Source organism: Lichtheimia ornata, assembly GCF_029851405.1.
Source record: "Lichtheimia ornata isolate CBS 291.66 chromosome Unknown scaffold00022, whole genome shotgun sequence".
Taxonomy (NCBI): Eukaryota; Fungi; Mucoromycota; class Mucoromycetes; order Mucorales; family Lichtheimiaceae; genus Lichtheimia; species Lichtheimia ornata.
Window position 1 is genome coordinate 16,688 of NW_026695342.1, and position 20,672 is coordinate 37,359.

The window sequence follows — 20,672 nt, forward strand, 5'->3', positions numbered from 1 at the left end:
AAAAGAAAAGTGACATGGACCCTCTATTTACAATCAAGCAGGCTGATGGGGTAGTCGAAAGGAATCGTGCATGCGGTCGTCATTGACCCACCACCAATCCCGTAAACTGCGTTTGGAGGCCACTTCCTTTTCCAGGGTTGGCGAAGGCGGCAAGTAGTCGCCTGTGTCGGTCACGGTAGAAAGCTGGAAAACTTGGCATGGTGATTCTTCCGCTTTTGGTGTTGATTTGTTCCAAAGTTGACTTGCTTTCCATCGTGTGATAGGTTTCACAACGAGCCTTGTCAATGAGGATTCTGAAGACATGGACGATAAATCAAAAAGTGAAAAGAGAGGATATAATGCGGGAATAAACGATAGCATAAGGATTTCCACCGTTTTATTTCTGCTGATCGTCAACCTGCATAATGACTTTTAGGAGCTGAGGAAAGGGGGAATTGCTACAAGACGCGGCGTGTTGTGGTTGATGCAAATGAGTGCTGCTGCTGCTGCTGCTGCTGCTGCAAGGTCATGTGTTTACGTGACTCCATCATCAACAGCACAGCTGGGTTGACTTTTACTATCCTACGCTGTGAGGAGAACAAGGAGAAATGAGTCGCATAAATGTTTGTCGTCTTTGGTTTATGACCTGTTTTGGTACAAAATATCGGGTTACTTGTGCCACCATCACTCGCTTACATGAGCTCTGCTAGGTCTTCTTCCAAAGATTCCTGCCCTTCCAAATACAAAGAATACATCACGCTTTGTCTCACTTACCCAGCAGCTCCTGTGCCTTTGTTTAGCTTACTCCCCACCAACAGCCTTTTCTTCTTTGGAGGTCTTCGATTGATCCATGCTTCCTAGCTGATCGAATAAAAAGTCATACACCACGCTGTTATGTATGTTACCTTGCACATCTCAAACGCATTGAATTTTCGTATCACCCCAATCCAATGGATTCATCTCGTCTTTATTCCCACACAAAGGTATTTGCCGTGTACAATGAAAACGTTTCTGGACAATTGTGCAACCCAATCAAGTGACATATCAGGATAATGGTACACATCAAATAACAAGTATTGGATCCCACCCAATAATCGTCCTTCACAAAGAGCTTCCCACAGCTCTGTATGGGTAGAACACATATCGAACAGCAAGAAGGCATTATGAAAGCATAAGACAAAAAGAATAAGGTTTTGTAACGTGGATTGGCGTCTTATGTAATCGGCTTCTAGTATAAAAACCCCTTTTCCTTCACCATCATCAAAGTTGTCGATCCACTCGATCTTTAATCACACATCATCTCCACCAACTTTGTCTAATGGGAACGTGGACAAACAAGATTGTCACCAATGTCTACGTACGTACCAAAGAACCAACACATGACAACAAATTAAGTATCCCGTGTATAGGTCATTGGTGGGTTTGCTGCTATTGCAGGCATCATGTTTGGCTTTGACATTGGCAGCAACTCGGGTGTTATAGGCACTTGGCAGTATGTATGAAACGAATGCAATCCTTTGCTCTGGACCACTTACTTTTTTCACAAAGGTACCAAGAGTTCTTTAATCGTCCCGATGCTTTATTACAAGGTGGCATCAATGGTGCTTTGAGCGCTGGTTGTTTTGTTGGTGCTCTTTGTGCGGGTTTCCCAGCGGATCGATTCTCTCGCAAGTATACTCTTATTGGAGCATCAGCATTGTTTATTGTCGGCTCAATCTTACAAGCTGCGGCTAATGGTGTTCCCATGCTCTGCTGTGGTCGTGTGTTGAATGGTATGTAGATCGTCAGGGTGCACAAGATGACGTGGAAACAAGATTTTAATGGCTGTGAAATGATAATCATAGGTCTTTCGGTGGGTATCACGTCCATGGTGGTGCCTTTGTATCAATCGGAAATTGCACCCAAGGAAATTCGAGGTCGTATTGTTGCTGTCCAGCAATGGAGTATCACATGGGGCATCATGATATCGTAAGCATCGACAAGAGGTGACTGTAATTCTACCTTGTTAACACATCACCCATCCATTGATAGGTTTTGGATTCAATATGGATGTCAATTTATTAATTCAACAGCTGCATGGAGAATCCCGTGGGCAATACAAGGAGTGCCTGCTGTAGTCCTTGTAGCTGGCATGTGGGCATTCCCATTTTCACCCCGTTGGCTGGCAGATCATAATCGTATGGATGAAGCTATTCGTGTACTTGCAGATATCCATGGTAACGGTGATCCAAATCACCCACGTGTTCAATTGGTAAGATCATCACTTATCATAAAAGATGATGGTTTTATTCAACCATTTCCTCCACCGAATACAGGAAATCAGAGAAATTGAAGCTACCATCAAGTTTGATCGTGAACAAGCTTCCCACCGTTATTCAGATCTTCTCAAACCTGGCATGGCATATCGTGTTTCTCTTGGTATTTGCCTACAAATATGGCAACAACTCACTGGTATGAATATCATTATGTTCTATGTCGTGTTCATGTTTGAGCAAGCTGGTAAGTATTGTTTTCGCAACATCTTAAACAATGCTATGTTGCTTACTCTTATAATTCAGGTATTGGTGACTCCCAAGAAGCTACGCTACTTGCATCGGGCATCAACTACGTTGTTAACGTCGTCATGACCATCCCCGCTATTCTCTATGTGGACAAATGGGGTCGTCGTTATACCATGATTTTCGGAGCACTTGGAATGTCGCTTTTCCTTTGGGTAGTAGGTGGTTTGCTTAGCCGAGGCCACTATGTGATCAATCCCACGACCGGTCGATACCAAGTACAAGATTTGGGCACCCCAACTGCCAATGGAATTGTTGCCTGTGTATACCTTTTTGTCGCATGCTTTGCCACAACATGGGGTCCTTTAGGTTGGATTTATCCCGCTGAAATCTATCCTCTGCGCGTACGTGCAGTAGCTGTTTCCATGTCAACAGCTGCCAATTGGTTGTTTAATTGGGTCCTGAACTTTGTTGTGCCTTTGCTCATGGAAGAGATCCGCTATGGCTTGTACATGCTGTTTGCAGGCTTCAACTTTTTGATGGCATTGCATGTATTTATAGCATACCCCGAGACAAAGGGTTATACGGTAAGTCATTTTATGCATGAATTTATGTTTGTATCATGTAGCTAATCTAATGCATATCTTGTTGTCCATATCCAGTTGGAAGAAATGGATATTGTATTTCAGCACAATCCACGTAGGCGTATTCCCAGGGAAGTCATTGATCGGGAAATGGCTGAAAAGTACCATACCGACCAATTTGCCGGTGCTGATAATAGCCACGAACCCAAGACCGAAGAAGTATAATCGTAATACACCTTCATGTTCCACTATTGTCGTTAATGTAATACCCTCCTGTACGCGCTAAATCAAGGAAGAATATGTATATTGCTATCATCAATCTCTATGTTGTTGTAATAATAAAGGCATAAGCTATTACTGGTACTTTTGTGTTCCATTCATGGGCCAGCATGTTGCCTATTACTATCACCATATAAATGTGAACTCACATTGCAAGATCCACGTGTAGGGAAAGAACAAATAGGTCATTATTATGGTTCTTGCCATTGTTGTTGCGAACAGGGGATAATGGGGCCTTTTGATATCGACCCAACATGCATCCGTGTTATCGATCAAGATGCCAATGGCTTTACCAAATCTTTAGTTTTTCATTGTTTTCCTGTTTTCATTGTGAAATCGGCTCTTTTATTGAGGTAAAACTAATTATCCTTTCATGTAAGTAGTGCCTCTGCTGGAGATGCACATGCAAAGTTGGACTAAAGTGAGATAGGCCGCATGGAGGGATGATCTATAACGACCTCCGTGGTAATAAAACATTAGATGGGTGACGAGGATAGAATGAAGCATAAACGGTACGCAATGCTGCCTATGATGGAGTAATAAAAAGACGTTCATGCTTCTTATCGGAGGTTGCCCTGGTGATCAATTTCCTTTTTCGTGTGGCAACGGTAGTTACGTAAAGCCGCTTACAGGGTCCAACTTCCCCTTCCACCTAATTTGACATATACATACCCAAAGGTAAGTTGACGTTGGCCGATATGGTTTATTATGCTTTACCTGGGAGTTTTTAACCTTGTTCTTGGTGACATTGGCAGCTGCAATGCCTTCTGTGTACGTGTCTGGTTATACTGATGCAGGAGGACAAGGCATCTACTTGTACGATTTTGACAATGCGAGTGGCAACTTGACCGGTGGACGACTTGTGGCCAAGACACAACAACCATCCTACTTCGTGATCAATGAAGCAACTGAGTCTCTGTACGCGTTACTTGAAGTGACCGAATACAACAATATGAGCAATACTGGAGCAGTGCAAGCATTTCATCGAGATCCCAAAGACGGGTCATTGACAGCTCTTAACACTGTGGCGACTGAAGGTGGTGCACCATGTCATGGCGTTAGTGATCGTAACAAGTACCTTCATGTGGCCAATTATATGGGTGGTTCGGTGTCATCATTTGCCATTGAAGATCAAGGACGTATCAGCCCGCTCGTGTCACTTTACAAGCACAATGATTCTGCCAGTGGTGGTGTACCTGATCGTCAAGAAGCTCCACATGCACACTCCATTGATATGATTGATCCCGATTGGGCTATCTCTTGTGACCTGGGTACTGACTTGGCCGTTGTTTACAAGCACACCAACAAGGATAATGCTATCCTCGAACGATGCAGTGAATTTCAATTCCCCAAAGGTGCTGGACCTCGTCACGTCGCTATCACAAAGGATCAACAGCGTGTTTACGTGCTCACAGAGTTGTCAGTCGAAGTCTATGCACTGGAATTCAAGGATGGTGTATTATCCAAGATCGATCATCAGTCGGCTCGTCCAGAAGGAAACATGGATTTCGCAACCGGTGCTGAAATTGCTCTCACCCCTGATAATCGATTTTTATATGCATCGTTACGTGAGATCGATCAAATTGTCATGTACAAGGTTGATTCTGCCTCTGGTAAACTTACTCTTATTGGACACGTGCCATGCGGTGGTGTCCATCCAAGGCAATTTGTCATTGATCCTTCAGGCCAATACCTTCTCTTGGGTAACATGGTAAGTAGAGTGAGATTGTAGGCTATGAGGTACATTTTGCTCATTGTGTCGTATGTGTCATAGAATTCCAATACCATTGTGGTCTTTTCGATTGATCAAACAACGGGTCATCTCTCAGCTCTCCACACCATTGATCATCCACAACCCACTTGTATCCAATTCTGGAAATAGAAATGTCTCTTTATGTTCTATTAACTGCTATTGAGAGATGAATGAATAAAGAAAAAAAAGTAAAATTGTCTAAGATGTAATGAGATGCATATGCAAGGGAAATGAAGAGACAAAAATTAACGATATCCACTACTAGCACCACTGGACCAATTATTATTGCCTGCAGCAGGCCATTGACCGGAAGCGTTTGACATCATGGCACTAGCAGGACGACCACCAGGAGGGAATTGAGGAGGTTGCATCATTTGGTTTGTAGGTACCATCATTGGAGTAGCAGCCATGGGCATCAAGTATTGACCATACATGGATTGGCTGCTTGGCATCATGGTGGATTGACGATTGGATGTAGGCGTCGACATGCTTGGTGTCACGTGAGGAGCACTTTCGCTACGAATCATCTCTGAGCGTCGACGTACATCCGTGCTGGTCATACGGCCGCCACGTCCTCCATTGTTGATGTTACCCTTTCCACCACCACCACCAAGTGCCTTTTCAGGGCCTGGACTACGACTACGACGATATTGGGGTGATGATAAATTCATATCACTACGACTAGCACGCATCATCAACTTGCTGAGATCACCCGATTGCTGCATTTGTTGGAAGCTCATGCTATGGGTATTCTTTGCTGGCATACGACCCAATAAACCTACACCAAGGTCTGCATGTGTGGGATTCAGCTTAGGCTTAGGCTTGGGTTTGAGAGGTGACTCTGCCTTTTCTCTTTCAATTTGGGTCAATACATCCATAGCTGAAACGCTCTTGCGATTGGGATTACGAGCAGCAGCCGATTGACCTGCCATAGGAGGAGGTGGTGGTGGAGTAGCAACCAAAGTGGGTTGTGACATCATGGCGGCTTGTTGATATTGTTGAATTTGTGCCATTTGTGCCGCTTGTTGTTGTTGCATTTGCCATTGCATTTGTTGTTGTTGTTGTTGGAATTGTTGTTGTTGCATATGGTAATACATCATATCCATCTCACCCATGGTTGATCTACGACGACGTTGATAGGCACCTGCACTGCTATCCTCATCAAATGATTGCGAAGACGAGGGTCTCGATCCAAAAGCATCACCAGAAATATCCTGTCTCCATCGTTCAATGGCACCTGATTTCCCAGTAGGCTCAAGAGTAACATCAACATCGGCATAAGGGTTGTGTGCAACAGCGCCACCAACGCCAACAGCAGCAGCAGTTTCAGCTGCAACAGCTTGTTCTTGCATGAGATTCAAGTCACCATAAGAGCGAGATCTTTTGTGTACGCTTGGACCACGTTCCAATTGACGCAAGGTGGACATACGACGTGCATTCATCATCATATCTTCAGCTGCATTGTCGGATGCAGGTTTTTGTCTGGATGCAGCAGCTGCAAATGCGTCGGGGAATAAGTTTCATGTTATTGCTTTCCACGTGGTCAACAACGTGCTCTACTTACCATCTTGGCTACTGTCATCATCACTGCTACTATCAGCATCTTCATCAACTTGATCACTCTCATCATCACTTGGCTCTGGAATGTGTTGACTCAATCTTTGTTGTTTGTTGTTCAATGGCTGTAAAGAGGCTGATTTTCGAGGCATTGGTGTGGGCACAGGGATGGTGGATTCTTGTGGTGCTGGTGGCTGTGCTGGTGCGAGAATAGGGGAAGATGAAGTTGTAACGGGAGGAAGCATAGGTGCTGCATTGCTCTTTCCACCATCCTCATCGTCATCCTCGGAAGATTCTTGGTCCTCATCGTCATCCTCCTCATCTTCATCATCGCTAGCCATAATGTGTCGTCGTGTTCCTGCTGCTGCACCACCACCACCACCAACAGCGGATGTTTCAGTTACACCTGAAGTATAACCGTTTTAATTAGTAAACCCGCAAATACACCCCACCAAACAAATACATTATCATACCTCGATTCCTTTCTTGAGAAGAAGGTCGCATAAGAATGTCACTTTGACGATTAGACCGTTGTTGCGGATGAGTAGAAGTAGTTGTAGTAGTAGTAGCTATATTGTTGGTAGTAGTGATAGGCTCTTGATGTTGCTGAGAATGATATTGTTGCTGTGTTTGGTTATGATGTTGATATCCATGCTGCTGTTGGTATGCTTGCTGATGTTGTTGTTGTTGTTGTTGCTGCTGATACTGGTATTGATCCAGTAGTTGGCCACTACTTCTACTACGTCGTCTTGCTCCCGTTGGTCGGCCTTGTTGTTCCTGGAGGTGCCGAGATTGGCGATGGTGTTGTTGCTGATGTTGACGACCGCGTGGTTGATTTGGAAACAGCATACTCTGACGCATGGAATCAGAAACGTGAGACTGATGAAAGATGACACTCTTGGTCCAAGGTTCAGCTTCCGTTTCCCCCTCATCAGGGGTCTTGATCGCTTTGGCCAGTGCTAGTCGAGACAAGCTCACGGTGACATTATCGGTATTCAGGTTGGACATGATGTGTGATATAAAGAAAGGAAAGAGAACAATGAGTGGATGGGATATAAATAGAGAATGAATACAACTCGGCTTGTCATGTGCGCGTGAACGCGAAATCAAACATATTTATTCAATGTAGCAAACCGGCGGCCGGCGTTCCAATATGGACATTCATCATGTTGTACAAAAGCAACGTTATTTCAAGACCTGGTATGGTTCCTTTCTTTTTATTCTATCTATTCAATTATAAGAGAGAAGGCGAGGGAGAAGACATTGTGTGTGTGTGTGTGTGTGTGAATGATATGGAAGAATGAATGAAAGAGGGAAATGAGGAGAGAGATGGCAATGACTATTATTATTACTTTTGTGCTGATGCACCACCAGTAGCCTTGGAGATAGTATTGAGGAATACAGTCTTTTGATCCAAATTGTAGCTTGCATTGCCACCAACCAAAACGCTCAAGTTATCAACGTTGATTGTGGAACCCAACTGTACTTGCTTGGTCACATCGAAATATGCTTTGTATTCACCATTCTCCGCTGCTGCCAATAAAGCTGCTTGTTGCTCACCATCCACTTTGGTCTCGTTGGCTTCTACCTGGGTTGTAGCATCCACAACACCACTCATAGCTTCCCAATCGATATCCTTATCAATAAAGGTCGTTACTCGTCGTGTGACATTGTTGACAGGTGCTCGGGGTGCGGAGAATGCTGCCCGTGGTTGACGTTTGTTGTTGTTGTTGTTGTTGTTGTTGTTGTTGTTGTTATCACGTCGAGGGCGTTGATTCTTGTTGTTGTTGTTACTAGCAGCACGTCTTTGCTTTTGTTGTTGTGGACGAGAAGTGGTATTTTCGACAGCATCATCAAATTGACCAGGTGCAGCAGCAGCAGCCTTTTTACGGTTGTTCATATTGTTCTTGTTTTTGTTGTTGTTGTTTGGTCGTCTTCGTTCATTGGATCGTTGTGCATTCTTCAAGAACTGAGAAAAGGCATCACCATTATTACTATCTAACTGCTTGCCACGACCTGCACCACCACGAGCTAAGCGAGAAGAAAGAGGTTCGTCCTTCTTTTGAGGGGCGGGTTGTTGGGTATGGACCGGCTGCTCAACAGCAACGGCAGCAGCGGCTGTAGACTGCTTACGCAAGCACACCAAAGAAGAACGGAAGGCTGGTTGAATAGTTCGCAAGGTAGTGCCGGTCGATCGCAACATTGTGAAGCTGAAGAGATAAGTTTGGAAGAAGGAAGCAAGGTGGGGGGAGGGATACGGAAAAATCAACAGCAACAAGTCACCCTTGCATCACTTGGTTCTCAGCCACCACCACCATCACCACCACCACTACCATGTCCACTAATTCCATATTGATGCATTGCCAAATGTAATCAAACATATCCAATAGATACACACACATACATCTTTATGTATTCCACTCCTAATCAACTAGGCTTGTTCAGCAGGTGCAAGTACAATATTGACTGGATTGGATGCCGAACGCCCACTTTGCAGGACACCGACATGAGGCGTAATATCCCATCGGAGAGACAAGTCAATTGGTTGATGGCTATCATGGACGTACGTACGTACATGAGCATATCATCTTAATACATCGTTGCTTTACTTACCTCCATTTACGGCTCACATCGATAAATGCATACTTGTTTTGGATGTTACGAAGCGTCAAATTGGCATCTTGCTTGCTTTCAATGATATGATCCCACAAAACAATCGAATTGCGATCCTGCATAAATAATAGTCATAAGCTTTTCAATGATCTTGGGATGCTGCATATCACTTTTTCGCTTACATGTGTCTTGGATTCATATTCAGCCACCACAGTAACGAACACTTGCTTGGTATTCCAATTGAAAACAGGAGTGAAATCGACATCCAAATCAAAGTTGACTTTGGCAAAGTGGCTCTTGGGAGTGCCATAGTCGTAGTATTCAGGTCCGTATCGCCGACTCACACTAAAATCCATGTTAGGTTATCAATGACAACACAAAAGCCATATACACGCTATAGAAACCTACACGCGTAATGCATTGGTATCCACCCTGATATCGCTTGGAACGGTGGGATAACCGGTAATGTACGAGATGGCGGCAATGACGGCCAAGATAGAACCGAGGACGGTGCATGCAAAGGAGAATGCCACCTGAACAAGAGATGATAAGCAAGCCTGGGTCAATGTCGCTGTAGAAAGGTTGTCAAATACTGTACATTGGCACGTTGTTGTAAGTTGTGCATTGTGGTAGCGAAATAAGAAATAAAGGAAAGACGTGTCAAAAGCTGAGTTGCCGTACAAATGGACCTCTTTCACATCAACCCCCTTCATTTTATTACTACCACCAATACTGTAAACTATTTAATCCAATCTCTGACGTTTCCTTTGCTCGGCTTCTTGTACTTCACGTTGCATCCGTTGCATCTCTTTAAAGTCGTCATCCTCGTCGTCCTCGTCATCTTCAAGATGTCCGCCTTCAGCATCATTGAAAAAGGGTGAGCTGGGTGGTGGCGTAGTGGGACAAACATCCATAAACGGTATCCGATTGGCATCATGTCCATATTTCTTGACAGGTACAATGGCTGGGTGGTGGTGGTGATTACTGCCGTCCTCGTTTTCATTCACATGCCGTCTTGGTCGTTTATTGCTACGCGTCCACATTTCTGCTTCATCGTCTTCATCGATCGACATGTCCTTATTCTTGCTCATCAGCGAATTAATCGTACGAAGGGCCGCACGTGTCTCCTCCGTCAATTCGATCGTTATATCTTGAGGGGGATGGCCCACATTGTTGTCGGTATAATGGAATTCTAAGTCAATCATTCATTAGTCACCCATGTACTATCATAAAGCTATCATTGGAAACCATACCTGAAGACTCTCCAACGTCATCATCTTCTTCCACTTGCTTTTGTTTGCCTTTAGCCATCCGTCGTCGTTGTGATTGCATATGAGCACGGAGCTCCTCAAAGCTTGTAACGACACCATCCCGAATGCATTCCTGGTTTGCCGCTACTACCTCATGCTTTCCACCTGATGAACTTGAATGAATGTATATGTGTTTGTTGCGTTGGAATCGATCTACAAGCTCCTGCTGGGAGTTTTGATATGTGCGATGAGAATGCCCTGATTGATCAGATGACTATTGATAGAGATGTATATAAATTAATATGGATGATTGATACCATGCACCATTTCTTGTCTTACTTGATCACGATAGACTTGGAATTGTGAAGGAGGAGGGCGGATATAATCTTTTTGCGATAACGTGCTACCAGCAAACTTGTCGACTGGCATCTGATTTTCGATGCGATTGGAGATGATAGCGGATGATGTATTATTAGGGACGACGGCGTTATTACTAGATGATGGTGATGATGGTGATGTTGTTGTTGATGCTGATGATGATGATTCAGGGCCTGTAAAGACTGAAAATTGACGAGCTGGTGTAATGACGCTGGATACAGAATTTGCAATACCAGGTGAAACCCCTAATCGACGAGGTGTTGATGAAAATGAAGATCGTGCATCCAATCTCACGCCCAACATCACTCGATTCGGTGCACGCATTCTCGACCTTGGGTCATCTGTTGATCGCGCCAAGCTCTCCCTCATTGTCCGCCTATTCTCGAAAGCATCTTGATGTCGTCGTAATCGATTCAATGGTTGTGCTTCTCGTTCCATGCCGATCTTGTATACTTTGCTTGCTTCATCCATCTCTCCACAACGCTCAAGATAATCGGCGTACGTTTCATAAAACAATGCAAGATCTTGACCAATCCCCTTATTCATAAGGTCTCTGTAGATTTGCTTGGGCTGATCGGCATATTGTATGTATTGAATCCAACATCGTAAATAGCGTGCATCGTTCTTGTATTGTGTATGCTTCTCGAAACGTCCAGTGGTCTCTTCAAGCAACCCTCGTAGATCCGATTCCTGATTGTGTCCCTGCGGATAGTTGGCCTCCGTCCAGTGAATGTAGCGTATATACACATCAAGAGGATCGTCAAGGTCGTCAATGCGTTCAATTTCCTGCAGGAATGCCTCATGTCCTTGTTTCCTTTGTTGCTCTCTTTCATGCTGGTCGCTGTTGTAGGCTGCATCGAGATCACTAACGCGTCGTCCCTGCCGTCGTGGAAGCACATTCTCCTTATCGCCCTCAACAGCTTCGAAGCTGTTCATGCCCTCATAGTAGTCATCCCTTAGACGTTCATAGGCTGTAGCTGGATCTTCTTCCATTGTCGTTTGACAGCTGTGTGTGAGAGTATAGTAATAAAGCGGAAAAGATGGGTTGCGGACGCGGAGTTGTTTCAAAAGATGCTGCCATGTCGTACCACCTTGGGTTCATTCAAAATGCATGGAGGAGATCCATTGAATCTTGCTGTTTTATCATCAAGAGGTACTCGAATACCAAATAGTTTTTCGAAGATTGCATACATAGTATACATGAAATATCTCTTTGCCCCTCCCTATCTCGTCAATAATATAAAGATGATATGCTTCTTCTGCTGATAAAAGGATCTAGCTTCTTGTTTACTCTCATTAAGATAATGGTTGGATAAATCCTACTCGCAATATCCCTCATATTGTTCAAGTCAAGGTGCTCCTAGATAATGAATAGACCTATACAAGATCTAATGTGCTGAGTACATTTGACGGCAGGCACACTACTACTACTGCTGTTGCTGCTGCTGCTGCTTGAATCCGACATACCAATGTCATCATACACCCACCACTATTATAAGTAGCTACCACCTTGCTATCCATCAAGCATTGTAGGGATACTATTACGCGACTTGGGATATGTATGATTTGTGTACTACACATGTTCATGTTTCATCATGGGACATCATCATCATCAAGCATAGTGGTTTAAAAAAAAAGAACCAGCAAGATGCAACGTCGACCATAGCAACAAACAACCGATTGGATTCAATAACATTTGATGGTGAGTGATTCTAGCCACATGGAGCCACGTTGTGGCTGACACTTAATCCACAACCTGAAGAGGCAAGGGCGGCGGGCAAATACTTTCTCTTCTTGAACCCACAACTTCCTCCGAACTTGACATGGCAGGCGATCCCACAGTGAAAAAGGTACATTGAGTGTTGTGTATATGTAATAGAATAGATCCTTTATTGATTGACGTGATTAGCGAAAGAAACCGGCAAAGTCATATGACAATCAGTTCTTGTCAGGACCCGAGTACAACCCTGATCGTCCAGGCAAGCTTCAAAAGACACAGCAAGCCAAGCCCGTATCCAAGCGACAATTAAAGCCACGCAAGTACACTGTCAGTTTGGCCATACCAGCAAGTATCCTGGATACAGCACCTACCTTGGAGATGAAGACGTTATTGGCTGGCCAGGTAAATGATACAATGAAATTCTTTAGCAGCAACCATCGTACTAATATTATCATTAGATTGGACGTTTGCTAGCTATCCACAAAGTCGACGAGATTATTATTTACAGCGACAAGCCGCAATCCCCTGGAAGCAAGATAAACCCAACTCTATTTCTGGCACGCGTATTTCAATATATGGAGACACCACCGTACGTTCATTGTTTGAAATAGGTCTCATTGATCAAACCTATTCATTGTCCTTTTGATAGATATCTTCGAAAAGCTCTTGTACCTGTCAGCTCAGATCTCAAGTTTGCCGGCTTATTACCACATTTGGAATCTTCTCATCATCCATCTCGAGATGAAGGGCTGTACTATCGTGAAGGTGTGACACTTGACAAGGAAGGTGCATGTACATTGGTGGATGTGGGTCTTTATCGAAGAGCAAGATTGGAAAAGCAAATCCAACCTGGCGTGCGAGTAACGGTCGAATTACCACAACCGATTGCAGCTGCCGATACGCACAAAGGACAAAAGCCAATCAATGCCAAAGCTGTGAGCCCAAAGGTGCCAAGAGAAAAATCAGGTCTTTATTGGGGATACTCTATTCGGCTAGCATCTTCTATATCCCGTGTCATGACCGAATCGCCGTATGAGGTATGTATGCTGGTGAAAATAGAACATGGTTGATGCGAGAGAATGGCAAGGAATGGCAACGGAGTAACATGTTCTTTGTGGATCAAATAGGGTGGTTATGATTTCACAGTGGGCGTAGCACCCGGAGGAAGCGACATGCATGGCAGCAAGGTCAAATCATTCAGGTATGAGAAGAAAGGGAGAACAAAAGTGAGGGGAGAGAACAAGTGAATGCTCATGCATTGTATATATAGCCATATTCTTTTAGTATTTGGAGGTCTGCAGGAGGCTGTAGAAGCAGATGAAGATCTCAAGGTTACGGGAGATGATGCAGCCGAGTTGTTTGACTTGTTTATTGATCCAGGACAGCGTACAGGTGTACGTTCAGTACGCGTTGAGGTAAGAATGCATAAATTGTCACACAAGGCAAGCAATTCCTGATTTGATGTTCCACACAAGGAATCTGTTGCTATGGTGATGTCTGTGTTTGGTCCATCTATTGAAGCCCATGGAAGGTGACCGAGTTAGTGGCAAGGATAACCTAGATTCTTTTGAAATGGATGTCGGGTCAATTTAACCTGATATGGGAGAGTTGTACTTTAGAAGGCATGGATAAGTAGTGTAGCAGGTGAAGAGGGATTATGGGTGTATACCATAAATACATTTTGTATCTTCATGATTGAAAGCTTAATACAAAGAACGATTAATAATAGATATGTACTTCTTTCACTTTTCTTCCACACACAATCCCCCAGGGTCCTTTCTTTCCACTCATTAAATCCTTTTCATCCCTCTCCTTCTTTTTATTCTTAAACTTGGTCTTTCCCCTCCTTTCCTTCAAATGTCAAAGAGGCACACGCAAAGTTTGCTTTCTATTTCAGAAATGCAGTATGCTGTGCATCATGATTTGGACCGTTCACCACCAGAGGTACCACTTAATTCTTGGTCTGTAAAATCGGATGAAGATACACGCTCTTCTCTTTCCATGCAACCACTCAAACAACACAGACACATTTGCATCTATCCGAATTGCGGTTGGAGCTTCAAACGCTATGAACATCTCAAGCGCCATATGCTAGTTCATACTGGTGAACGACCACACGCTTGTCCATTTCCTGGTTGTGGAAAACGCTTTAGTCGCTCTGATAATTTACATGCACACCATCGTACACACTTGAAGAAAAGGCCAAAGCACCAGCTACACCATCAGCAGCAACCATCACCACCCACACCAACAACTACAAAGAAACCAGCTACACCTACACCTACACCTACACCTCCCCATCATACGCTTCCTCCAGTTGACCTTGCTCCTCCTGAACCACAACCACAACATGTTTTATCAGCAAGTGCTAGTGCTCCTCACCCTCATCCTCATCATCACACACATCACCATCATCAACAGCCACCTCTTCCTCAAGCACAAGCATACACGTATACACCCATGGTTCTCGATCAGTCAGATAAGCAACCACTATCATTTATCGGATACCCACCTGCTTCACCGTTATGTGGTTATGGGCAAGATCAAACCACTGATATGACAAGTACATCTTTACAGCAATTCATACCTGATTGGCATCCTGGAGGTGTGACAAGAAGATACTAGGCAATCAACTTCTATTCGTATTCGAGCATTCACCAAAGCCAAAAAGAAAAGCATCAACATACACACACACACATACATACATCTTTCTTTCTTTCGCAATCGAAATCGTTATCTATCATTCCAATAAATTTCATTTTTCATAATCCCTTATAAGGGATCTCGCTTTCTCACTCTCTCAACCCGTTGTTTTCATTGTCTACGTAAGCAAGTGATGTAAAGATGGATTAACACCTTGGTCGTTTATAGTCATCCAATAATGAGATAATGCATGGGACAGTACACAAAGAACTACATTTGATTGCGGGAAAGGGAAGTGTTTAGGGAATGATCATTCATGGCTGTCGATCCTTGAGTTTGACAGCACGACGACATACTACTAAAGGAACAACCCTCGGCTGCATAAGCGTATAGATAAAATGTTACTTTTTATTAACAAGACTACTCAAACAAAGATGGGGCAGGGGGGTTGGAGGGTGGAAAGGGGAGATGGCATGAGTTTGTGTGGTGGTGATGGTGTGTGCTGATTAAAGCGAGTCGTCCAGTGACGTGAATTCATTTGACTTGAAATATCTAATCCCACACTTTTCTTTATTCACTACTCTACTCCACTCCAAAATGGGTAACTTGCCATATAATATGACAAAGCATATGCAGAACACTGATGAACAAATTGGCCAGGTGCATTGTTCAGCAAGATACTAGGTCGATTATGGGGCGAAAAAGAAGTACGGATACTGATCCTTGGTTTGGATGGCGCTGGTAAAACCACCATTCTCTACCGTCTACAGGCAAGCTTTCGATAACGTCCATGCTCTATTATCGATCACGCAAGAGCTCATTTATTCTTCCATCCTTTACTATTAGATTGGAGAAGTAGTAACGACTATCCCCAGTATGTGTGCCTTTCAAGGCGATGAAGCAGCGTCGTCGATCGCGTGTGTATGACCTTTGGACTCAACGCGTATTATCTCTATAGCTATTGGATTCAATGTCGAGACCGTATCCTACAAGAATATCAAGTTCCAAGTATGGGATCTAGGTGGCCAAACGAGTATAAGGTAAAAAAAAAAGGGATACATACATCTCCTTCTTAACATACCAACGATGATGATCATTAGACCCTACTGGCGATGCTACTATGCCAATACCGATGCTGTGATCTATGTGGTGGACAGCGTGGACAAGGATCGTATGCAAACATCCAAGGAGGAATTACATGCCATGTTGGAGGAAGAGGAACTTAAGGATGCCGCTCTCCTTGTTTTCGCCAACAAGCAAGATATGGAAGGTGCTCTGTCAGCAGCTGAAGTTGCCGATGCTTTGGGTCTCTCGACTTTGAAGAACCGACAATACTCTATCTATAAGACAAGCGCTATCAAAGGTGAAGGCCTTACTGATGGATTGGATTGGTAATGATCATGGAATATCATGTATGGGGGTTGCTACATTACTAATGATTACTATGCTAGGCTTGTTAACATCATCCAGGAAAACAAGCAATAGATATTACAATCGCACCTGTTTCCTATTCCTCCCTTCCTCTTTTGTAATTGTAAACACGCGCACTAAGAAACTAGTATATACCAATATGATGGATTTAATGTGGGGGAGAAAACATAATGAGATGGGTACATTATTGGAGAAGACAATGAATGAGAGGTATCATGCCCTTTTTTGTATGCTTTTTTCTTGTTCTAGTCTTCATAACTATTTACACTTGTGGTTTATGCCTCGTTGCTTGTGGATGTTGTTGGAGATGCAGTTGCTGGTGGTGCTGGTTGACTAGGAGCGTTGGTTGCCCAAGAAAGCTTAAGATCTCCATGAGAAGATTTGGCGCCAGCCGTCATTGCCTTATATTCACAACAGCGTCAGTATCAATCACCACCTATACATCCAACCCATTGCTGCATTACCTTTTCCGCCTCAAACCGTTGGGCATATTGCACAATCAAATCACTCCCTTGCGTTTCAAAGGTGGTAATCGTTCCAAATTGCTATAAAAAGAGAACCAACTTTAGCATGATAATCGCATACGTCACATCATCCAGGATTACATACATTAAAATGAGTGCGTAGGTCATCCTTTGCATCCTCTGGAACATCCTTGACAAGGATCTTTTTGGGTCGATTATCCAACGTATATCGTGAACGATTTGGCCATTTTCCTCCTCCTCCGTAATATGCACCAGGACCAGATGTTGTTGGAGCACTTGATCCATGTACAGGAATACCCAATGCTGCAGCCTATATCCATCACATGGAATGAGTATACTCTCCTATCCATTTTCCTCACCACATACCTCTGCTTCCACTTTGGCAAGTTTGGCCTGAAGGTCTTCTGTGGACGTATTTTGATTATCCTCTGATGCCTTGGATCTTGTTGAATCGATATCAGTTGCAATCTTACGCAAGGCACCAAGTAACTCTTTCTTCTCCTCGTGAGTCATATTCTTGTTTGATAGCTTCTCCATCAATCGCTTCTGCTCAGCAATTTGTTTCTGCAACAATTGCTCTCGTTGTCTCTGTACTTCAAGGATAGCCTTCATACGTTCTTGATGCTTCTTTTGCTTCTCTTCTCGTATCTTGGCAAGTTCAGCAGCTCGTGCAGCCACCTCTTCCGGATCAGGGTCATTGGGACGTTTAACTGATGGGTTAAGCTCATGGGAATTGTCGCCTAAAGTAGAAGTGGATGGTGTCGTTGAAGGTGCAGGAGCTCCTGTTGCTGTTGCAGCTGCTGCTGATGCTGAAGAAGATGATGATGATGCTGTAGCAGGAACATCTGGGGCTGATACTGACGTTGGAGCTGACGTAGTAGTAGGTGCAGGAGACATTTGTTTTGGTGGTTTGCTATCTTCATCATTTTCCTTGTGCCAATACACTTTGACGAAACGATTATCAAAAATAGCATCTGGAGAATTGTATGCTGCCTTTGCTTCAGCGTTTGTTGAGAATTGAATGATAGCTTTGTGTGCATGTCCTTGGACGCTGATATTGGTGATGGATCCAAACTTTTTGAAAAACTCGTTCACTTTGGAAATGTCACAATGCTCAGCAGGGATGTTCTCCACTACCAAAGTTGAAGGCTGTTGTCGTTCACCAAAAGGTCTGTAACCACCTCCCATTCCACCTCGTCCTCGTCCTCGTCCACGTCCACCTAATCCACGTCCTCGTCCACGCGGTGTTGCAAACATACGATTGTCGACATTATCCATTGGAGCCATCATGGGTGGCATGTCCATAGGGAATGAACCATTTGGCATTAATGTTGCACTCTCAGGATCATAGGGATCTAACTCTACATGTTAGGATATCAATTCAAGTATAAAAAGAACAAATGCAACTTACCAAATGTATTGGGCATACCAAAGAATGGTGGTGCTGCTGCTGGTGCTGGTTGTTGCTGGCTCATTGGAGGGAAAGGAGTGTTGAATGATCCATCATCCACAACAATTCGGTCATCTCCATGGTCATAAGGGCACATGTCTCCTCGCATGCAGAATCCTTTTTCTGTTGCCAACGTGTCAGACTATGGCATCTCAATGGTTTTTTTTTGTGATGCTTACCATTATAATCGCGACACAATGGTTTTCCAGATCGACCAATTTCACGTCGGGAACTACGACCTCGTTCTCGATTATCATGCCGACTTTGATACATGGATGAGCTGCTGTAATGATGATGATCATCTCGATTATTGCGATATCCTTCTTCACGATAACGATTGTTGTTGTTTCCATATCCATTATTGTTGTCACCATATCGACGACGTGAATAGCGATCATCCGAATGCCGCATATGCCGAGAATCCTCTCGTGAGCTGTAGCGTGGTCGACGATGTTTAAAGTTGCGGTCGCTATCATCCTCCTCATCCGAATAGTCGCTCAATCTTCGACGTGAATGATGTTCCTCGGCTCGTCCTTCTCTCGTCGCAGCACTGTCGTATCCCAATTCTTTGAATAGCCGATTGATGAAGGGCACCGTTTCTATGCACAACCCATATTAGCCTTTCAAGAAGCAAAACAATAGCAATCACACATACGATCGTCAAAAAATTCTCTTAGCTTTTCTTCTAGTATCTGTCGCAGCTTGGCAGGTGAATCACCAGAAGAGATCAAGGCAGAGATATAACGCGCAACCAAATCTGGTTCAGCATCGCAGCTTCGAGAGCAAAAGACAACATGAGCCAATCCATCGCATGCAACAGAGTTCGATCCAAGCTTACATGTTTTTTACTTCGCGACAAAGGTATTCGTGCAGTGCATCGCCTTCCAAGGTTGACATGGTGTGCAGTGGCGTGTGCGAGTGAAGGAAAAGAAGTGGGTAAAGACCGCATGCGAATTGCCCGTCGTTACTCAAGTGGTACCAGTCACGAGGCTACTCCATGATCCTGATTCCATTTTGCCACTGGATCCATCCATCCAAGTCTCATTATGGGATAACGATGCTCATTCGTAACGTACAACGATTATTCAACCTTCATCCATACATTCAAACAATAAAACTTGATTTGATACCATTCTCATCCCTGCCCTGAGAAATCATTTACTATGCGAGCTATCTCATCATCTACCCAACAACAACCCACATCCTTCACTGAAACGTGCACCATTCAATGTTCATGACATACATAAAGTTCGGGGATATAAGAAAAGCTCCAGTGTATCTCGTCTATTGCATAAAGGATGATGATAACGATCTTGGATCTGTGAAAGTCGTTTTATATCTTTGAGGGTAGCATACATAAGACAAATGTAATAAGATAAACCAGTTTGCAATCAAGTCCCAATGTTGGGTAGATAATGTGAACCTACGTTAACTTAAATATCGTTACTCAAGCTCGTCTTTGGTGGTGGACGACGCAGGCTTTAGCCAAGTGAGTGAACTGAAAGCTGATGAAGAATACTCACGTGATAAAAGCACCTCCATCACTATGAGCCAAATCCAAGTATAAATGGCCCTATCAAAATCTAGCTTGTTTGTAACAAATTCGATGCATCAGCTATGCCATCACCCACTTGGATGATAATACATCCGCCTAATGATAATATCTAATAGCCCTGGGTTTCTCCTAAACAGGTTTGTTCAGCTGTGTTTGCTTTCTTTTACGAATAACTAATTATTAAGGGGAGTAAGAAGTCGTCAACCCATATCCAGTTGTGCCATTGTATTGTCTACCTAGGATTACGCCGACTGCATTCGTTCTACCCAGCTATTTGACAGCGTGAAGAAGGATTAATGCGAGCAATGTATCATGATCTCTTACTACTACTATAACCCAGTGAGCGGAAATCATGATAGATTAAGTGCAGGAGGAAGGCACATCGGAGAAATATTACGACAGGTGATAAATAAGACCCCATCCTATCTTCTCACAAGCGATCAACAACATATCATCAATCCTTTGTTGATGTTTATTTGCTCGCAACGGTTTCAAAA

The 20,672-nt window shown here is 43.7% G+C and overlaps 11 protein-coding genes across 11 annotated transcripts; 5 read left to right on the forward strand and 6 right to left on the reverse strand.

The window, feature by feature from the left end:
- Nucleotides 1-33: 33 nt before the first annotated feature.
- On the reverse strand, nucleotides 34-303 carry O0I10_005424 (uncharacterized protein; the record flags this gene model as incomplete). The annotated part of the gene is made up of 1 exon (XM_058485467.1): nucleotides 34-303. The coding sequence occupies one exon, from the start codon at nucleotides 301-303 to the stop codon at nucleotides 34-36; it is 270 nt and encodes an 89-aa protein (XP_058343614.1).
- A 994-nt stretch (nucleotides 304-1,297) lies between these two features.
- On the forward strand, nucleotides 1,298-3,286 carry O0I10_005425 (uncharacterized protein; the record flags this gene model as incomplete). The annotated part of the gene is made up of 8 exons (XM_058485468.1): nucleotides 1,298-1,336; nucleotides 1,389-1,471; nucleotides 1,528-1,751; nucleotides 1,824-1,947; nucleotides 2,011-2,230; nucleotides 2,295-2,478; nucleotides 2,538-3,064; nucleotides 3,140-3,286. 8 exons carry the CDS (start codon nucleotides 1,298-1,300, stop codon nucleotides 3,284-3,286), a joined length of 1,548 nt encoding a protein of 515 aa, XP_058343615.1.
- Nucleotides 3,287-4,100: 814 nt separating this feature from the next.
- O0I10_005426 (uncharacterized protein) lies at nucleotides 4,101-5,222 on the forward strand (the record flags this gene model as incomplete). The annotated part of the gene is made up of 2 exons (XM_058485469.1): nucleotides 4,101-5,051; nucleotides 5,115-5,222. The coding sequence occupies 2 exons, from the start codon at nucleotides 4,101-4,103 to the stop codon at nucleotides 5,220-5,222; spliced, it is 1,059 nt and encodes a 352-aa protein (XP_058343616.1).
- A 116-nt stretch (nucleotides 5,223-5,338) lies between these two features.
- O0I10_005427 (uncharacterized protein) lies at nucleotides 5,339-7,658 on the reverse strand (the record flags this gene model as incomplete). The annotated part of the gene is made up of 3 exons (XM_058485470.1): nucleotides 5,339-6,588; nucleotides 6,658-7,056; nucleotides 7,124-7,658. The coding sequence occupies 3 exons, from the start codon at nucleotides 7,656-7,658 to the stop codon at nucleotides 5,339-5,341; spliced, it is 2,184 nt and encodes a 727-aa protein (XP_058343617.1).
- A 340-nt stretch (nucleotides 7,659-7,998) lies between these two features.
- O0I10_005428 (uncharacterized protein) lies at nucleotides 7,999-8,853 on the reverse strand (the record flags this gene model as incomplete). Its single annotated transcript, XM_058485471.1, has 1 exon — nucleotides 7,999-8,853. The coding sequence occupies one exon, from the start codon at nucleotides 8,851-8,853 to the stop codon at nucleotides 7,999-8,001; it is 855 nt and encodes a 284-aa protein (XP_058343618.1).
- Nucleotides 8,854-9,081: 228 nt separating this feature from the next.
- Nucleotides 9,082-9,888, reverse strand: O0I10_005429 (uncharacterized protein; the record flags this gene model as incomplete). The annotated part of the gene is made up of 5 exons (XM_058485472.1): nucleotides 9,082-9,202; nucleotides 9,264-9,379; nucleotides 9,446-9,608; nucleotides 9,672-9,796; nucleotides 9,862-9,888. The coding sequence occupies 5 exons, from the start codon at nucleotides 9,886-9,888 to the stop codon at nucleotides 9,082-9,084; spliced, it is 552 nt and encodes a 183-aa protein (XP_058343619.1).
- Nucleotides 9,889-10,006: 118 nt separating this feature from the next.
- O0I10_005430 (uncharacterized protein) lies at nucleotides 10,007-11,884 on the reverse strand (the record flags this gene model as incomplete). The annotated part of the gene is made up of 3 exons (XM_058485473.1): nucleotides 10,007-10,455; nucleotides 10,517-10,787; nucleotides 10,853-11,884. 3 exons carry the CDS (start codon nucleotides 11,882-11,884, stop codon nucleotides 10,007-10,009), a joined length of 1,752 nt encoding a protein of 583 aa, XP_058343620.1.
- An 830-nt stretch (nucleotides 11,885-12,714) lies between these two features.
- O0I10_005431 (uncharacterized protein) lies at nucleotides 12,715-14,146 on the forward strand (the record flags this gene model as incomplete). The annotated part of the gene is made up of 7 exons (XM_058485474.1): nucleotides 12,715-12,741; nucleotides 12,801-13,013; nucleotides 13,070-13,200; nucleotides 13,261-13,648; nucleotides 13,739-13,812; nucleotides 13,882-14,026; nucleotides 14,087-14,146. The coding sequence occupies 7 exons, from the start codon at nucleotides 12,715-12,717 to the stop codon at nucleotides 14,144-14,146; spliced, it is 1,038 nt and encodes a 345-aa protein (XP_058343621.1).
- A 364-nt stretch (nucleotides 14,147-14,510) lies between these two features.
- Nucleotides 14,511-15,236, forward strand: O0I10_005432 (uncharacterized protein; the record flags this gene model as incomplete). The annotated part of the gene is made up of 1 exon (XM_058485475.1): nucleotides 14,511-15,236. One exon carries the CDS (start codon nucleotides 14,511-14,513, stop codon nucleotides 15,234-15,236), a length of 726 nt encoding a protein of 241 aa, XP_058343622.1.
- Nucleotides 15,237-15,851: 615 nt separating this feature from the next.
- On the forward strand, nucleotides 15,852-16,739 carry O0I10_005433 (ADP-ribosylation factor-like protein 1; the record flags this gene model as incomplete). Its single annotated transcript, XM_058485476.1, has 6 exons — nucleotides 15,852-15,855; nucleotides 15,915-16,024; nucleotides 16,101-16,128; nucleotides 16,213-16,294; nucleotides 16,355-16,645; nucleotides 16,706-16,739. 6 exons carry the CDS (start codon nucleotides 15,852-15,854, stop codon nucleotides 16,737-16,739), a joined length of 549 nt encoding a protein of 182 aa, XP_058343623.1.
- A 221-nt stretch (nucleotides 16,740-16,960) lies between these two features.
- On the reverse strand, nucleotides 16,961-19,517 carry O0I10_005434 (uncharacterized protein; the record flags this gene model as incomplete). The annotated part of the gene is made up of 8 exons (XM_058485477.1): nucleotides 16,961-17,086; nucleotides 17,150-17,230; nucleotides 17,295-17,480; nucleotides 17,537-18,525; nucleotides 18,582-18,743; nucleotides 18,800-19,219; nucleotides 19,276-19,394; nucleotides 19,459-19,517. 8 exons carry the CDS (start codon nucleotides 19,515-19,517, stop codon nucleotides 16,961-16,963), a joined length of 2,142 nt encoding a protein of 713 aa, XP_058343624.1.
- Nucleotides 19,518-20,672: the final 1,155 nt, after the last annotated feature.